At 38.6% G+C, this 13,623-nt stretch overlaps 3 protein-coding genes across 4 annotated transcripts; 2 read left to right on the top strand and 1 right to left on the bottom strand.

The window, feature by feature from the left end:
* The first annotated feature begins 2,799 nt into the window (after nucleotides 1–2,799).
* On the top strand, nucleotides 2,800–8,382 carry LOC104103911 (DEAD-box ATP-dependent RNA helicase 24). Of its 2 annotated transcripts, XM_009611870.4 has the most exons (5): nucleotides 2,803–3,663; nucleotides 4,709–5,937; nucleotides 6,915–6,954; nucleotides 7,176–7,575; nucleotides 7,695–8,382. In XM_009611870.4, exons 1-5 carry the CDS (start codon nucleotides 3,051–3,053, stop codon nucleotides 7,744–7,746), a joined length of 2,334 nt encoding a protein of 777 aa, XP_009610165.1. In that variant the 5' UTR covers nucleotides 2,803–3,050; the 3' UTR covers nucleotides 7,747–8,382. The 2 variants fall into 2 exon arrangements, 1 of the variants encoding a protein (XP_009610165.1); XR_011411721.1 differs by lacking the exon at nucleotides 6,915–6,954 and having other exon boundaries at nucleotides 2,800–3,663.
* A 286-nt stretch (nucleotides 8,383–8,668) lies between these two features.
* On the top strand, nucleotides 8,669–11,208 carry LOC108946445 (kinesin-like protein KIN-7O). The gene is made up of 3 exons (XM_018773345.3): nucleotides 8,669–9,173; nucleotides 9,307–9,396; nucleotides 9,610–11,208. Exons 1-3 carry the CDS (start codon nucleotides 9,095–9,097, stop codon nucleotides 9,714–9,716), a joined length of 276 nt encoding a protein of 91 aa, XP_018628861.1. The 5' UTR covers nucleotides 8,669–9,094; the 3' UTR covers nucleotides 9,717–11,208.
* LOC138907200 (uncharacterized) lies at nucleotides 9,891–13,403 on the bottom strand. Its single transcript, XM_070197572.1, has 4 exons — nucleotides 13,214–13,403; nucleotides 12,649–12,967; nucleotides 10,841–11,349; nucleotides 9,891–9,895 (listed from the first exon to the last, which is right to left on the bottom strand). The coding sequence occupies exons 1-4, from the start codon at nucleotides 13,401–13,403 to the stop codon at nucleotides 9,891–9,893; spliced, it is 1,023 nt and encodes a 340-aa protein (XP_070053673.1).
* Between the last annotated feature and the right edge of the window lie 220 nt (nucleotides 13,404–13,623).

Below are 13,623 nucleotides of genomic sequence, written 5' to 3'. Positions count from 1 at the left end.
ATGGTAGAACCATTTACATTATTAATAACATTCAAGATATAACAAACTGCTAACATCCAACAGCCTAGCACTTTAAGGCTATTGGTATTTTTCCTTAAGTCAACAATATGCTAATGACGAGTAAAGTATCTTTCATTATTGCTAAATCGAATTTACATAAACCAAGATTAACTAGAAGGACTTATAGAAGCCCCACTTTCACCCATCACATTATCACTTTGTATATTTTCAGCCATGTTATGAGTCACTACAACAAGAAAAGAAAAGGAATGAAAATAACACGTTCCTTAACAGATATTAAACAGAAACTGTCAAAATCGATCTCAAAACAGAACAAGGCAGAGAAGGCAACAATTGGAATGTCAATTTGAGATGGCTGAATACGTCTAGTAGCTTAGTGTTCTACGATGGATAATTATCTATGCAGTTATTCCAAGGGTTATCAGAATCTTGTTTTGAATCTTGATTCCATTTCCACACCAAATTCCCTACCTTAAACCCTGTCCCAAATACAATCATCCACATTTTATCACCTTTTTTAACTCTTCCTTTTGCTTCAAAATAAGCCAACTCGTAGAACACTAAGCTACTAGACTTGTTAGTTGTTACCAAATCTGTTCAAACACACTAAGCTGCTTAGTGATTGGAGATCCGTGAAATGACTGAATACTTTGAGATGCTCTTTGATTTTAAAGGTGTAAGCAACATTGAGGACCAAATATTCTGAAGACATCAACAAGAAAAGAAACTTACCATTTGTTGCTCTGGCTATGGCGAGAGGGAGAGGCGAGACGGCGAGTTGGAGAGGCGATTCGGCGAGAGGGAGACGACGAGTCTGCTGCTCTGGCCACTGGGTGAAATTAAGGCCTTTAGACATTAGGGTTTCTATTTTCTAATGTCTAAAATCTAATTGTCTAATAGAGTACTAGAAGTGGAAGAAATGATTTTTATTATTTATTTAATATACATATGGATAAAAATAAATTTATATATATATATATATATATATATATATATATATATATATATATATATATATATTCTTAACGGGTTAGCGGATTATCCGTTAAGAAAATTAAGTAATCCGTCCCCAAACCGATAAGCCGTTAATAAAAAAAATTCAATATGTTTCCCATCCGTTAAACCATTAATCCGATACCAATAAGCCATTAAGTTACTTTTGCGGTTCGGTTTTCGGTTTCGGTTCGATTTTGAACACCCCTATCGGTCCATGCGCTGCACCTGCGCCCATCTCCCGCTCTTGCGTTGCCCACTTCGCACCTGCGCCTTCGCAGGTGCGCCCAAATGTTACGCACCTGCGACTCGTGGCTCACACATGTGGCCCTTTTCACGTATGTGCGATTGCACCAGATATCAGCTGCCTCATCATTTCATCCAAGTCTAAACTCGACCCGTTAACCATCCGGAATCTACCCGAGGCCCTCGGGACCTCAACCAAATATACCAACACGTCCCAAAACACATCACGAACTTAGTCGAGCCTTTAAATCACATCAAACAACGCTAAAAATACTAATCACCCTCCAATTCAAACTTAGTGAACTTTGAAACTTCAACTTCTACAATCGATGCCGAAACCTATCAAATCACGTCCGATTGACCTCAAATTTTGCACACAAGTCACATTTGACATTACGGGCCTACTCCAACTCCCGGAATCGAAATTCGGTCCAATATCAAAAAGTCCACTCTCGGTCAAATCTCCAAAACCTTCAAATTTCTAACTTTCGCCAAATGACCCCGAAATGACCTACAGACCTCCAAATTCACTTTCGGACGTGCTCCCAATACCAGAATCACCATACACATCTATTCCTAGGCTCGGAATCCCAAACAAACATCGATAACAATGAAATATACCTCAACCCACTTTCATGAAATTCTTCCGAAATTCTAACTTCCATAATAGGCGCCGAAACGCTTCCGGGTCATCCAAAACTCGATTCGGACAAATGCCCAAGTCCAAAATTAGCACACGAACCTGGTGGAACCTTCAAATCCCGATTCCGAGGTCGTTTACTCAAAAATCACACTTTAGTCAATTTCTCCAACTTAACGCTTCCGAAATTAGAATTTTCTTTCCAAATCAACTCGAACTTCCCGAAATTAAATTCCGACCACGCGTACAAGTCATAATACATGAAGTGAAGCTGCTTAGGGTCTCAAACCGCTGAACGATGCGCTAAAGTTCAAAACGACCGATCGGGTCGTTAGACTTCACTAATAAGGTAAAAGTTTAAGCAACCAACCAAGTGAATTACTAAACTTTCCCACTATAATAATTATTTTGGTTTTGCAACAAAAGCTACTTTCTGGTATCTTGTTTTGTTTATTATGAGCAGATTTGAAAGTGGCGGGGCACCATTATTTAATAAAAAATTAAATAACTATTGGAGTGGGAATTGAACCCAAGTAGTGCATTAAAAGTCAAATTGTGTCCCCAAATCAACCAATGCAGTTGCTTAAATTTTGAGTTTTAGCGTGTCAATCAAAATATATATATCTATCATTTAAGCTATATATATATATATATATATATATATATATATATATTCCAAAATTATCGTGGGCTTGCGACTCCTATCTTATGGGTAGGTCCGCCTCTATTATGAGTATTTTGATTTTGATGATTTTTTTTAATACTATTATTAAAGCGAAAAAAATTAAAATTACATTATTATACTTTCTATTTTATTTTCCAAAAAGAAAAATTGTCCCTAACCTGTGTTCACCAAAGCCAACCCTTTCCTTTACCTGTGCACATAATTCCCACCAAAAAGGATTAAATTAAACAGAAAAAGAAAAAAATTGCCCGTGGGCCGACCTTATTTTAGCCGTCGCTCGCTGCTCATATTAGCTTCGATTAGCGGCAAAAATAGGCGTTTTTGAAGCAAAGTTTTGATAAGCAGGAATGTTTAAAATTTAGTTAGGTTCCCAAGCTCTGTCCAAAATTCGTTAGCGAAACTCTATCTCTACATTCCGTTTTGGGGTTCAGTCAAACTAGGGTTTGGACCTTGAACCAAACGGAGATGTCGAAGAGAAAATTCGGATTCGAAGGATTTGGAATAAATAAGCAAACGACGTACAACTTCGAGCGAAATCAAGCTCCTCAGCGACTGTACGTCCCGCCGTCGTCACGCTCCGGCGGTAGCCACGACAATTACGAAGACACCGACTTAGATAACATCGAGTACGAAGAACACGATGCCGTCGGAGAGGACAACAAAAACGTTGGTGGAGGAGGAGGCGGCGGCGCCGAAGATGATGAGATTGATCCGCTCGATGCGTTTATGGAAGGGATTCATGAGGAAATGAAGGCGGCGCCGCCTCCGAAGCCGAAGGAGAAGCTTGATAAGTATAAGGATGATGTAGAGGATGATCCGATGGAGAGTTTTTTGAGAGCGAAGAAGGATGTAGGGTTACAATTGGCTGCTGAAGCTCTTAACGCTGGTTATAATTCGGACGAGGAGGTTTATGCTGCGGCGAAGGCTGTTGATGCAGGATTGGTTGAGTATGACTCGGATGATAATCCTATTGTTGTTGATAAAAAGAAGATTGAACCTATTCCTGCTTTGGAACATAGTGAGATTGACTATGAGGCTTTCAACAAGGACTTTTACGAGGAAAAGCCTTCTATTTCAGGTACACTGAGCTTTGCTTGTTGGTTCCTCCTCTTGATGTTAGTCTTGAGGTTAACTTATGGCCCACAATTTAACTCCATTCTTCAGTTGGTTAGAAATAAGATAATGTGCACTGATGAGACAAATTAAGAAGGAAGAAATGGGAAAATAAAGGCAAATTCAGGGTTTTATGTTACGGATGCTGGGTACTACTAGACCAGATGCGCGACACTTGCTAACTCACTATAATTATTAGATTTTTCTTGTTTAACTGTGCGTATAGCAGTTCAAGCATAAGACGGTGTGTGGGGCTGCACCAGCTGCCCTCATGTTACATCTGCTTATGGAGAAAGTAGAGCTACTAAGTTTTGTTTTATGAGTCCTGCCTCATGATCTTACAGTCCTGGTGGTCTTTTAGAGCTTGTTATAAATAGTGGCTTCTAGTTTGTCATGTAAGAAGTGCGGGCAGTGGATGAAGATATGATGTTTCTAGTTTCTTTTGGTGCGAGATGCAGTTTTCAGTTTGCTCCTTGAGCTTTGGTCTAGTAGTAAGCTCAGCGCATGATGTGTGGGTTAGGCCCACGTCACCGGTTAGAAACATGCGCAGACCAAAGCCTGATATTTAAGTGGAAGGGGGGGGGGGGCTATTAGTCACTGACTTCCAAACTGTGAGCTAACCCTTAACGTTTCCCTGGTCCTTTAAAATGATGAATCCATTTTAGAATTTTGGGTTGGAGGCATGATATTGTAATTTGATTATGGGGTTGGAGCTGATTCCCAGTTCAGATTATATTTGTTGTCCCACATTGTATTCGTGTGCTTATATCGAAATAGAGGAAGTCCTTTTTGCTCAGAGGCTAGGAAAGGCAGAGAGAATCCCTAATAGAACATCTGAAGTACAACTTGGGTGTCAGGTTTACTTATTGTTTAGTACAGTCAATGAGGAGCTTAAGCTCATCACAGTTATTGCATGTAGCCATTATTGTTTTGCTAGTTCTTCTTTGGATTTTGCACGTTATCTGTAATACTATTTCCCTTCAGCCAAGTTAACTCTTTTCTCTATGTAGGTATGAGCGATCCGGAAGTTAATGAATATAGGTCAAGCTTGGCAATTCGTGTATCAGGCTTTGATGTTCCAAGGCCTGTTAAGACATTTGAAAACTGTGGTTTTTCTGGTGAGTTGATGAAAGCTATCAGTAAACAGGGATATGAAAAGCCCACACCAATACAGTGTCAAGCATTGCCGATTGTGCTCTCTGGGAGAGATATTATTGGTATTGCTAAAACTGGGTCTGGCAAGACTGCTGCTTTTGTGCTTCCTATGATTGTCCACATTATGGATCAGCCTGAACTTCAGAAAGAAGAAGGTCCCATTGGAGTTATTTGTGCACCTACTAGGGAATTAGCACATCAAATATTTGTGGAGGCAAAAAAATTCTCTAAATCGCATGGTATCCGTGTCTCTGCAGTTTATGGAGGAATGTCTAAGTTGGATCAATACAAAGAACTAAAGGCAGGATGTGAGATTGTTGTTGCTACTCCAGGGAGGTTGATAGATATGCTTAGAAAGAAGGCATTTACAATGTTGAGGGCAACTTACCTAGTACTTGATGAGGCTGATCGGATGTTTGACCTTGGTTTTGAGCCTCAGATAAGGTCCATTGTCGGTCAAATTAGACCTGATCGTCAAACATTGCTCTTTTCAGCAACTATGCCCCGTAAAATTGAAAAGCTTGCCAGAGAAATATTGACAGATCCTGTAAGAGTTACCGTGGGTGAGATTGGCATGGCTAATGAGGATATTACACAATTAGTTCAAGTGATTCCTTCAGATGCTGAAAAATTGCCTTGGCTTTTGGAAAAGCTCCCTGTACTGATCGACAATGGTGACGTTCTTGTCTTCGCTTCGAAAAAGGTAACAGTGGATGAGATTGAATCTCAACTGGCTCAGAAGGGATTTAGAGTTGCAGCTCTCCATGGTGACAAGGATCAAGTTTCTCGTATGGAGACGCTGCAAAAGTTTAAATCTGGCATATATCATGTTCTTATCGCAACTGATGTTGCTGCCCGTGGTCTTGACATCAAATCAATTAAGTCAGTGGTGAACTATGACATAGCTAAAGACATGGACATGCATGTTCACAGAATTGGGAGAACAGGTCGTGCTGGTGACAAAGATGGGACGGCCTACACTCTTATTACACAGAAGGAAGCGCGTTTTGCTGGTGAACTGGCTAACAGTTTGGTTGCTGCCGGTCAAACTGTGTCCATCGAACTAATGGACCTTGCTATGAAGGTACTTTTATGTATTTCTTTTTATTTTTCCTTGAAATGAATGGGCTTAGCATCCTATTTTTTTGGTTCCGACTCTTAAATTTGACTAAGTGCGTTATGTACATGACATTCACTGCCACTGTTAAAGTGTGTGTTCGATTTTGTCGTAAGTCCCAATAGCAGCAAACATGCAAAGGGCTCCCTATGTGCAAGTTTTCTTAAAGTAGCTGCCTCCAAATCCTCTCCCCTCTAAAAAGGACGGACAAACCAAGAAAACAGGAAGCATTTTTCTTTTGAAGTCAAAATTTATAATGGCATCCCTTTCGGAGATTCTCTTTACTAAGAAAAACTATGATACAAAGAATAGAGAAGCTTTTTATGGTGCCTGATACGAAATATGAGACCAAGGATGCAATGTTGTTATAGAGGTTGACGTAGGACATTATCAAACTATCTCCAACAGCCTCTCGTTTATCCTCTTCGTGTTTTGCTTGTTCCTTTTGACTAATGTGGTAATTTTCTTATAGGCAATGAGGTAATCTTGTCAAGTCTTATATGACATCTTATTCGTCTTAGCATCCACGTTCTTGCAACACATGTTTTTCGATGCGTAATATTCACTCCCATATAAAGGTGCTAACCTTGCAACTGTTGTATAAAACTTTCCTCTTATTCAGTGGGTATCTTTCTATCACATATCAAAGGGTAGAACTTAACTAATTCAACCATCCTATTTTGACTTTGTGTACATCCTCATCTATCATACCATTCTCTCGGAACATCGAGCCTATACATCTGCATTGCTTACATTTAGACACCTCAATTGTGTCTGATTGCACTCCAACTTCCTTGTTTATATGCTAGCTAAACATGCAGTGCATTATTTCAGACATATATTGTCATTTGCTGCTCCCCGTTTTGTGCTTTTTGGGTTGTTGCTTAAAATACTCAGATCTTATTCTGTTTGGGTGATTGGATTTATTGTGTGTAAACTCTTAGGATGGGAGGTTCCGGTCCAAAAGGGATGCAAGGAAAGGAGGTATGGATTTATTCCTGTTGTTGGTCTTACTGAAGATTTACCCCAAATAATTATGCATTTATGGGCACTGACTATATTCCATGTAGCAACTGTTGGGTATGGATTGTGTTCTGCTGTCCCCCCCCCCTCCTTTTCCTTCTTTAACAAAAGAGAAGTGGGATTTCCTCTAAATTCTTGATTGCCTAGCCAAACTACTAATGAGAAGTTACTGTTTTTTTCAGGTGGAAAAAGGGCCAAAGGAAGGGGAGGAGGAAACAATAGAGGTGTACGAGGTGTGGATTTTGGTCTAGGTATTGGATACAATGCTGAATCAAATAACCCTCCCCAGAACGCTGCTCCAAGCCGTTCTGCAGCAGTTAATTCCCTGAGGACAGGCATGATGGCACAATTTAAAAGTAACTTTGTTGCTGCATCGTCAAATTCTCAAAATCAAGGGATGAATAACACAGCTGGTGCATATCCGAACAAGGGAATGGTCTTACAAGGCTTTGTCTCTGGTGGGACAATAGGTGGAGAAAGTAATGCTTCCCGTATTAGTTCCACATTTGCTGCTGCTACACCTGGTGCATATTCTTCTAGTCAGCCAGCTAGAGATGGAGCAAACCAGAAGAGTTCAGAGAGGTGACTATACCTTCCTTTTCTATTATCAGGTTTATCAATTAGTGTAAATGAAAGTAGATGAACATTAAATTAATCAAAACTGTCAAACTCATTTTACTTTTATTTTTTCACCATTGCAGTTCAAAAGAGAAGTCTAGAGAAAGACGGAGGCCTTCTGGTTGGGATCGTTGATTTGCTATTTAGGGATACCGGAATAATCAACTTGTTCGCAAATGAACTTTTCCTTTCAAAGTAACCGTGATCAGTTTTTTTCAAGTTCTTTTTTTCTTCTCTGTGTTATGTTGCATAGTTATTTCTTTTAGACTTGTGTACTTGTAGTCTCTGATTCCATTCCTATGATTTTGGTGACACAATACCATAGGATATACTTAGTTTACGGAATATCCTGGTCTAAGTTGGCATAGCTTTTCTTTCAAACTCATCATCTCGATCGAGGAAAGGAAGGGAAGATTCATCGATATATCCATAACAAGTGGCGAGAATGGAAAGACTGATCAGATTGGCGTCAACTGCGGAGCTGGTGGGGGAGAAGTGTCATGATGATGGTTTGTGTAGAATGATTTTTATTGGAGATGGCGGGGGAGAAATGTCATAGGGCTTCTTATAGGTTGTGTAAAATGATTATTTTCCAAGCGTGTGTCGTATGTAGCATTTGATTGTTTTGATACGTCAAAATTGTTCTTGTAACTTTAATCCCATCCTGGTCCTTTGAAAATTTTAACATAGGGCTATACGAATAATGGAATAGGTTCAAATGTAAATTATCTACTTCGGCTGTAGTTTCAATTGCTTTGTTAATTTGTGCCACTTATGGATTATATTGTTCGGATACTCTAAAAATTTTGTCGCACTTGTGTCAGACCTTCTAAAAATTACACTAATTTTTTGGACCCGAAAATCATAGCTTCTAGATAAAATTGATTTTGATTTGGTCATCAGAGTATCTGTTAATAGAGCACGTAGTGTAGATTGATAAACATGCATAAAAAACATGCATAAAAAGCAAAAGGGTTCAACACATTTCCTTTTCTATTCTCTTCTGGAACGACCAATTCCCTTATTTTCCATTCTCTTCTAGAAGGACCAAGAAGCAATCGGCTAGCCGAATGAGTCCAATCATATAAACAAAGTAAATAATTTTGAGCCATATAAACAAATAAATAATTCTAAGCCCAATGTAGTCCAACGCATAAAAAATCAGCTCCAAGCCCAATATTGTATGAACCTGATATGAGCTCATTCCTGTATAGCCATCAGATTCTCACATGCGTATGCATCTCTTTTATCCTCAAAAGCGTAGAACGTGTGTTTTAATCTCTTCAGACAAAACACACACTCTAAACCTAGCTTGTCTTCTTCTTCGGAGTGTTTTCTAGAACCACCGGAGAGCCACCGTTAAGAGCCACCGGAAATTTATTAGAACCACTATATCCGACACCGACAAAGGGAAGCTATTTTCATTAAAAAGAACATTGGCGGGAGAACTCCGAGAGGGAACAAATCACAGTTCACCTGAAGGATGCAGAGAATCCACGTGTCAGTGAGAGTCAGGCCTCTCTCGCCGGAAGATGCAAAGTCCAGCCCCTGGCGAATTTCCGGTAACTCCATCTTCATTTCCAACTAGCCCGCCAATATCAATTTGGTACTCTCACTTTCTCTTCTAGGTTTTCTCCCTTTTCTTTTTATGAACTATTTTTTCTCAATGTGCAACTTTTTTCTTTGGGTTTGCAGATAGAATTTTCGAGGAGGAATGCAGAACACTTGAAATCTACAAAGCTCAAGCTGAAAATATTGTTTCTGCCGCAATTCAAGGATTTAATGGTATAATACGCATCTTTTTTCTTATGTTTTAGCGTTTGTTGTAATTTTCGTCTCGTCTTATATTTCCCCCCTATTTCTTCCGGTTCAAGTTTGGAATGCAGTATCCCTTTTCTTTTACCTTTTTAATATAAAAACACTTTTAACTTTTACTATGTTTGCTCCTTAGTAGTGAGATGTTTCGTGGTTAAAAAATTAAGATCGAACTCGGTGCAGTTTGGGAGGCATATGAGAAGCTTTTGAGGCCACCACAGGCAATTTTTTCCCCCCAGTTTAGTGAAGGCAAAAACAATGCAAGGAGAAGAAGATTTGAAGATTCATGATATCTGTTAGGATCGGGTTACCGGGTAGTGCGAAATTTAGCCAAACAACGTTATAATGATAATAACAAAGACAATGCAAGTTGATAATAACGACAATTAAAGAAGATAAAGAAGACACAAATTTAACGTGGTTCGGTCAAGGTGACCTACGTCCACAAGCGGAGAGGAGCAATTTTACTCTACCAACAAAAGTACAAAAGAGAGTACAAAATTAGAGTAAATACTCTAATTAGTCCCAAATACCCCAAGAGAATAACCTCACAAGATCACTCCAAAGAAAGGGTTCACACAAGTATTTTCCAACACTCACTCTCTTATAAAATACTCTATAATGAAATAAAGGAGGGGAAAGAAAGACAAGAGTGAAAAACTCTTGAATTGGTGTGTTTGCAAATAGGGAGAAACTCCTGTATTTATAGCAAGAAATCCTTGGCCTAATAGTGGATATTATGTCATGGCAAATGTCACGATCCACAAATTTTGTTATAATGGATATTATGTCATGGCAAATATCATGAAAATTTGGCCATATTACAAATCTCAACCTTGGCCTAATTTCGGCTTATATATAGTAAATTTGCTCCACCTTCTCCGCAAAAACCCCAATGGGCAAAATCATTCTTCATAAATGCCAATCAAGTTTAGGCAAAGCTTGAACTTGGACAGTGGAAGAGGTTTTGTGAACATGTCAGCAGGATTGTCTCTAGTGTTGATCTTCTGAATATAGACTTTTCCTTCAACAATGGTTTCTCGGATGAAATGATACTTTTTATCAATGTGCTTCGTCCTCTCATAATACATTTGATCTTTAGTCAAGTGAATGACACTTTGACTATCATAGAAAATGGTAATACCACTTTGGTGTAAAATGAGTTCCGCAAATAGATCCTTCAACCATAAAGCTTCTTTGATCGCCTCAGTCACTGCCATATATTCTGCTTTAGTAGTAGATAAAGCTATTACATGTTGTAATGTAACTTTCCAACTAATAGCGCAACCACTGATGCAAAATACATAGCCTGTCAATGATCTTCTTTTGTCAAGATCACATGCATAATCTGAGTCTACAAAACCAACCAAAGTGTTAGTATTTCTCCCAAACTCCAAACATGTGTTTGAAGTACCTCGCAAGTATCTGAGAATCCATTTCACTGCATGCCAATGTGCTTTACCAGGGCAAGCCATATACTGGCTTACCACGCTTACTGCTTGTGAAATGTCTGGACGTGTACAAACCATTGCATACATAATACTGCCGACTGCACTGGAATAAGGAACCTGTGCCATGTGCCTCTCTTCTTCCTTTGACTGCGGGGATTGAGCAGCTGATAACTTAAAATGAGCAGCAAGAGGGGTACTAACTGATTTAACATCTTTCATGACAAACCTCTCCAAGACTTTCTCCAAGTACTTCTTCTCGGTCAGAAATAGCATGTTGGCTTTTCGATCTCTTTTGATCTCCATGCCAAGAATTTTCTTAGCTGCTCCCAAATCTTTCATCTCAAATTCACTTTTCAGCTCACTTTTCAAATTGTGATTTTCTTCTAAATCCTTAGCAACAATGAGCATGTTATCAACATATAATAATAGGTACACAAATGAACCATCATTTAACTTCCGGAAGTAAACACAACTATCATACATGCTCCTCGAATAATCATGACCCAACATAAAGGAATCAAACCTTTTATACCATTGTCTTGGAGACTGCTTTAATCCGTACAAGAATTTCTTCAACAAGCAAACATGATCTTCTTTTCCTTCAATTTTAAATCCTTCGGGTTGATGCATGTATATTTGTTCCTCAATTTCGCCATGTAAGAAAGTTGTCTTAAGTGCAGTGTTTTAAAAGGCGTGGGCGTAAGGCGGGTCGTTTTACATATGCCTCAGCGGGGCGTAAGCCCCATAGGTATTTAATTTTTAATATTTTATAAAATAATATAATGACAATTAATATTTATAAACAGGTAAAATTGCATAAAAATTGAAGAAAACTATATATATGTGTGCTCCATCCCCACAAAAAACTAATCAAAACAATCTATCATACGTTACTTACAAGCACAAGTAATTTGAGTCTAAAAGAATAAAATTTTCTATATGGAGGAACAAAAAGGATGATTAACCTGCAATTTGAACTTTGAATTTGCTGCCATGAAGAAAAATGTAGTTCTCTTTGTATTTGTAAAAAAATTTAAATATTCGTTGCTTTTGGGAGATATTAGCAGACTAGCGGACAATATAAAAATTTGAAAAAACCATGAATTAGGGCTTAAATCAATAAAAAAGGTCTTTACTTTTAAATTTAATACTTTTGAGTTTCTTTTTAAACCTTTTGAGTAATTACCAAACTCACTTTTGAGAATTTAGGTATTATATGAAGGACTAATTCAACAAATTTTGTTTTAATTTGAAAAAGTCTCTGGGGCTTACTCCTTACTAAAAAAAACGCGCCCCGAACGCCCGGGTGTACGTCCCGAATGCCCGGGCGTACACTCGAACGCCCGGGCGTACGCCTCAAATTGCGGGGCGTACGCCTCTTGAGATTTTCGCCCCACACCATCGCCCCGGGGCATTTTTGGTATGCCTCACCCCGAGGCTCGCCCCAGAAACGCCTTTTAAAACAGAGGTCTTAACATCAAGTTGTTCTAATTTCAAATCATACATGGCAACGAAGACAAACAAGACACAAATAGAGCTATGTTTAACAACAGGTGAAAAATTTTTATTAAAATCAACTCCTTGTATATGACTATAGCCCTTTGCAACTAATCGTGCCTTATACCTCGCATCTTCAACCCCTTGAATGCCATCCTTTTTTTTGAAGACCCATTTTCAACCAACAATTCTTTTTCCTGATGGCGGCTTCACAAGAGACCAAGTACCATTCTTGTAGAGAGACTCAATTTCTTCATTCATTGCAATTAGCCACTTGGCTGAGTCAGCACCAGAAACTGCTTCTGAATATTTTGATGGTTCTCCAATTTCTTCAGTTTCCTGTGCAATTGTAAAAGCAAATACAACATAATCTCCAAACCTTAATGGTTGTTTACCTTCTCTTCTTGGTCTATGTTTGGCTATAGAATACTCCTCATCTTCTGGTTCAACTTCAGGAGTCTCAACTTCAAGAATTTTAGTTTCTGGCTCAACTTCAGGAGTTTCAACTGTATTTTGCTCCAAAGTTGATGAGCTTGGCTCAGAAGGAATGCCAATCTCAATCTCCACCTGGTTCTGTGTATTGTTTTCTTTATCTGTATTACAAGAACTAGAAGACTCTTTTCTAGAATGTAACATAGAGGATTCATCAAAGGTTACATCTCTGCTAATTATAAATTTTAGTGCCGTGGGATCAGGATATCATAGTCGGTATCCTTTCACCCCAGATGCATACCCAAGAAAAATGCACTTTTTAGCCCTTGGCTCTAATTTTCCATCATTTATATGCATGTATGCAGGGCAACCAAATATCTTTAAATCAAAATAATTAGCAGGAGTACCTGACCACATTTCCTCTAGTGTCTTAAAGTTTAAAGGTGCAGAAGGAGCTCGGTTGACAATATAACAAGTTGTAGAGATAGCTTTTGCCCAAAAGGCATTTGTCAACCCAGTATTTGAAATCATGCAACAAGCCCTTTCCAAAAAAGTTCTATTCATCCATTCTGCCACACCATTTTGCTGAGGTGTCATTCTCACAGTACGATGTCAAGCAATTCCTTCATTCTTGCAAAATTCGTTGAATTCATCATTACAAAATTCCAAGCCATTATCTGTTCTAAGCCGCTTAATCCGTTTTCCTATTTACTTCTCAATTAAAACTTTCCATTGGTTGAAATTTAAGAAAACATCACTTTTATTTTTCAGGAAATAAACCCAAACTTTCCTTGAATAATCATCAATGAAAGTTAAC

The sequence above is a fragment of the Nicotiana tomentosiformis genome, chromosome 1 (assembly GCF_000390325.3).
Source record: "Nicotiana tomentosiformis chromosome 1, ASM39032v3, whole genome shotgun sequence".
NCBI lineage: Eukaryota > Viridiplantae > Streptophyta > Magnoliopsida > Solanales > Solanaceae > Nicotiana > Nicotiana tomentosiformis.
The sequence above is the reverse complement of the archived record's forward strand: the minus strand, read 5'-3'. Positions and strand labels throughout refer to the sequence as shown.

What these genes read in the sequence shown, in the direction of transcription:
- LOC138907200 (XM_070197572.1), bottom strand. Translation starts at nt 13,403, where the DNA reads ATGACACCTCAGCAAAATGGTGTGGCAGAATGGATGAATAGAACTTTT. An exon ending in ACTAGAGGAAATGTGGTCAG is followed by an intron (nt 12,968 to 13,213) that starts GTACTCCTGCTA and finishes CTTGTAATACAG; the next exon opens with ATAAAGAAAACAATACACAG. An exon ending in TCTGGTGCTGACTCAGCCAA is followed by an intron (nt 11,350 to 12,648) that starts GTGGCTAATTGC and finishes CATGTATGATAG; the next exon opens with TTGTGTTTACTTCCGGAAGT.
- LOC104103911 (XM_009611870.4), top strand. Translation starts at nt 3,051, where the DNA reads ATGTCGAAGAGAAAATTCGGATTCGAAGGATTTGGAATAAATAAGCAA. An exon ending in GGAAAAGCCTTCTATTTCAG is followed by an intron (nt 3,664 to 4,708) that starts GTACACTGAGCT and finishes TTCTCTATGTAG; the next exon opens with GTATGAGCGATCCGGAAGTT. An exon ending in AACCAGAAGAGTTCAGAGAG is followed by an intron (nt 7,576 to 7,694) that starts GTGACTATACCT and finishes TCACCATTGCAG; the next exon opens with TTCAAAAGAGAAGTCTAGAG.
- LOC108946445 (XM_018773345.3), top strand. Translation starts at nt 9,095, where the DNA reads ATGCAGAGAATCCACGTGTCAGTGAGAGTCAGGCCTCTCTCGCCGGAA. An exon ending in CAGCCCCTGGCGAATTTCCG is followed by an intron (nt 9,174 to 9,306) that starts GTAACTCCATCT and finishes TTGGGTTTGCAG; the next exon opens with ATAGAATTTTCGAGGAGGAA. An exon ending in CGCAATTCAAGGATTTAATG is followed by an intron (nt 9,397 to 9,609) that starts GTATAATACGCA and finishes AACTCGGTGCAG; the next exon opens with TTTGGGAGGCATATGAGAAG.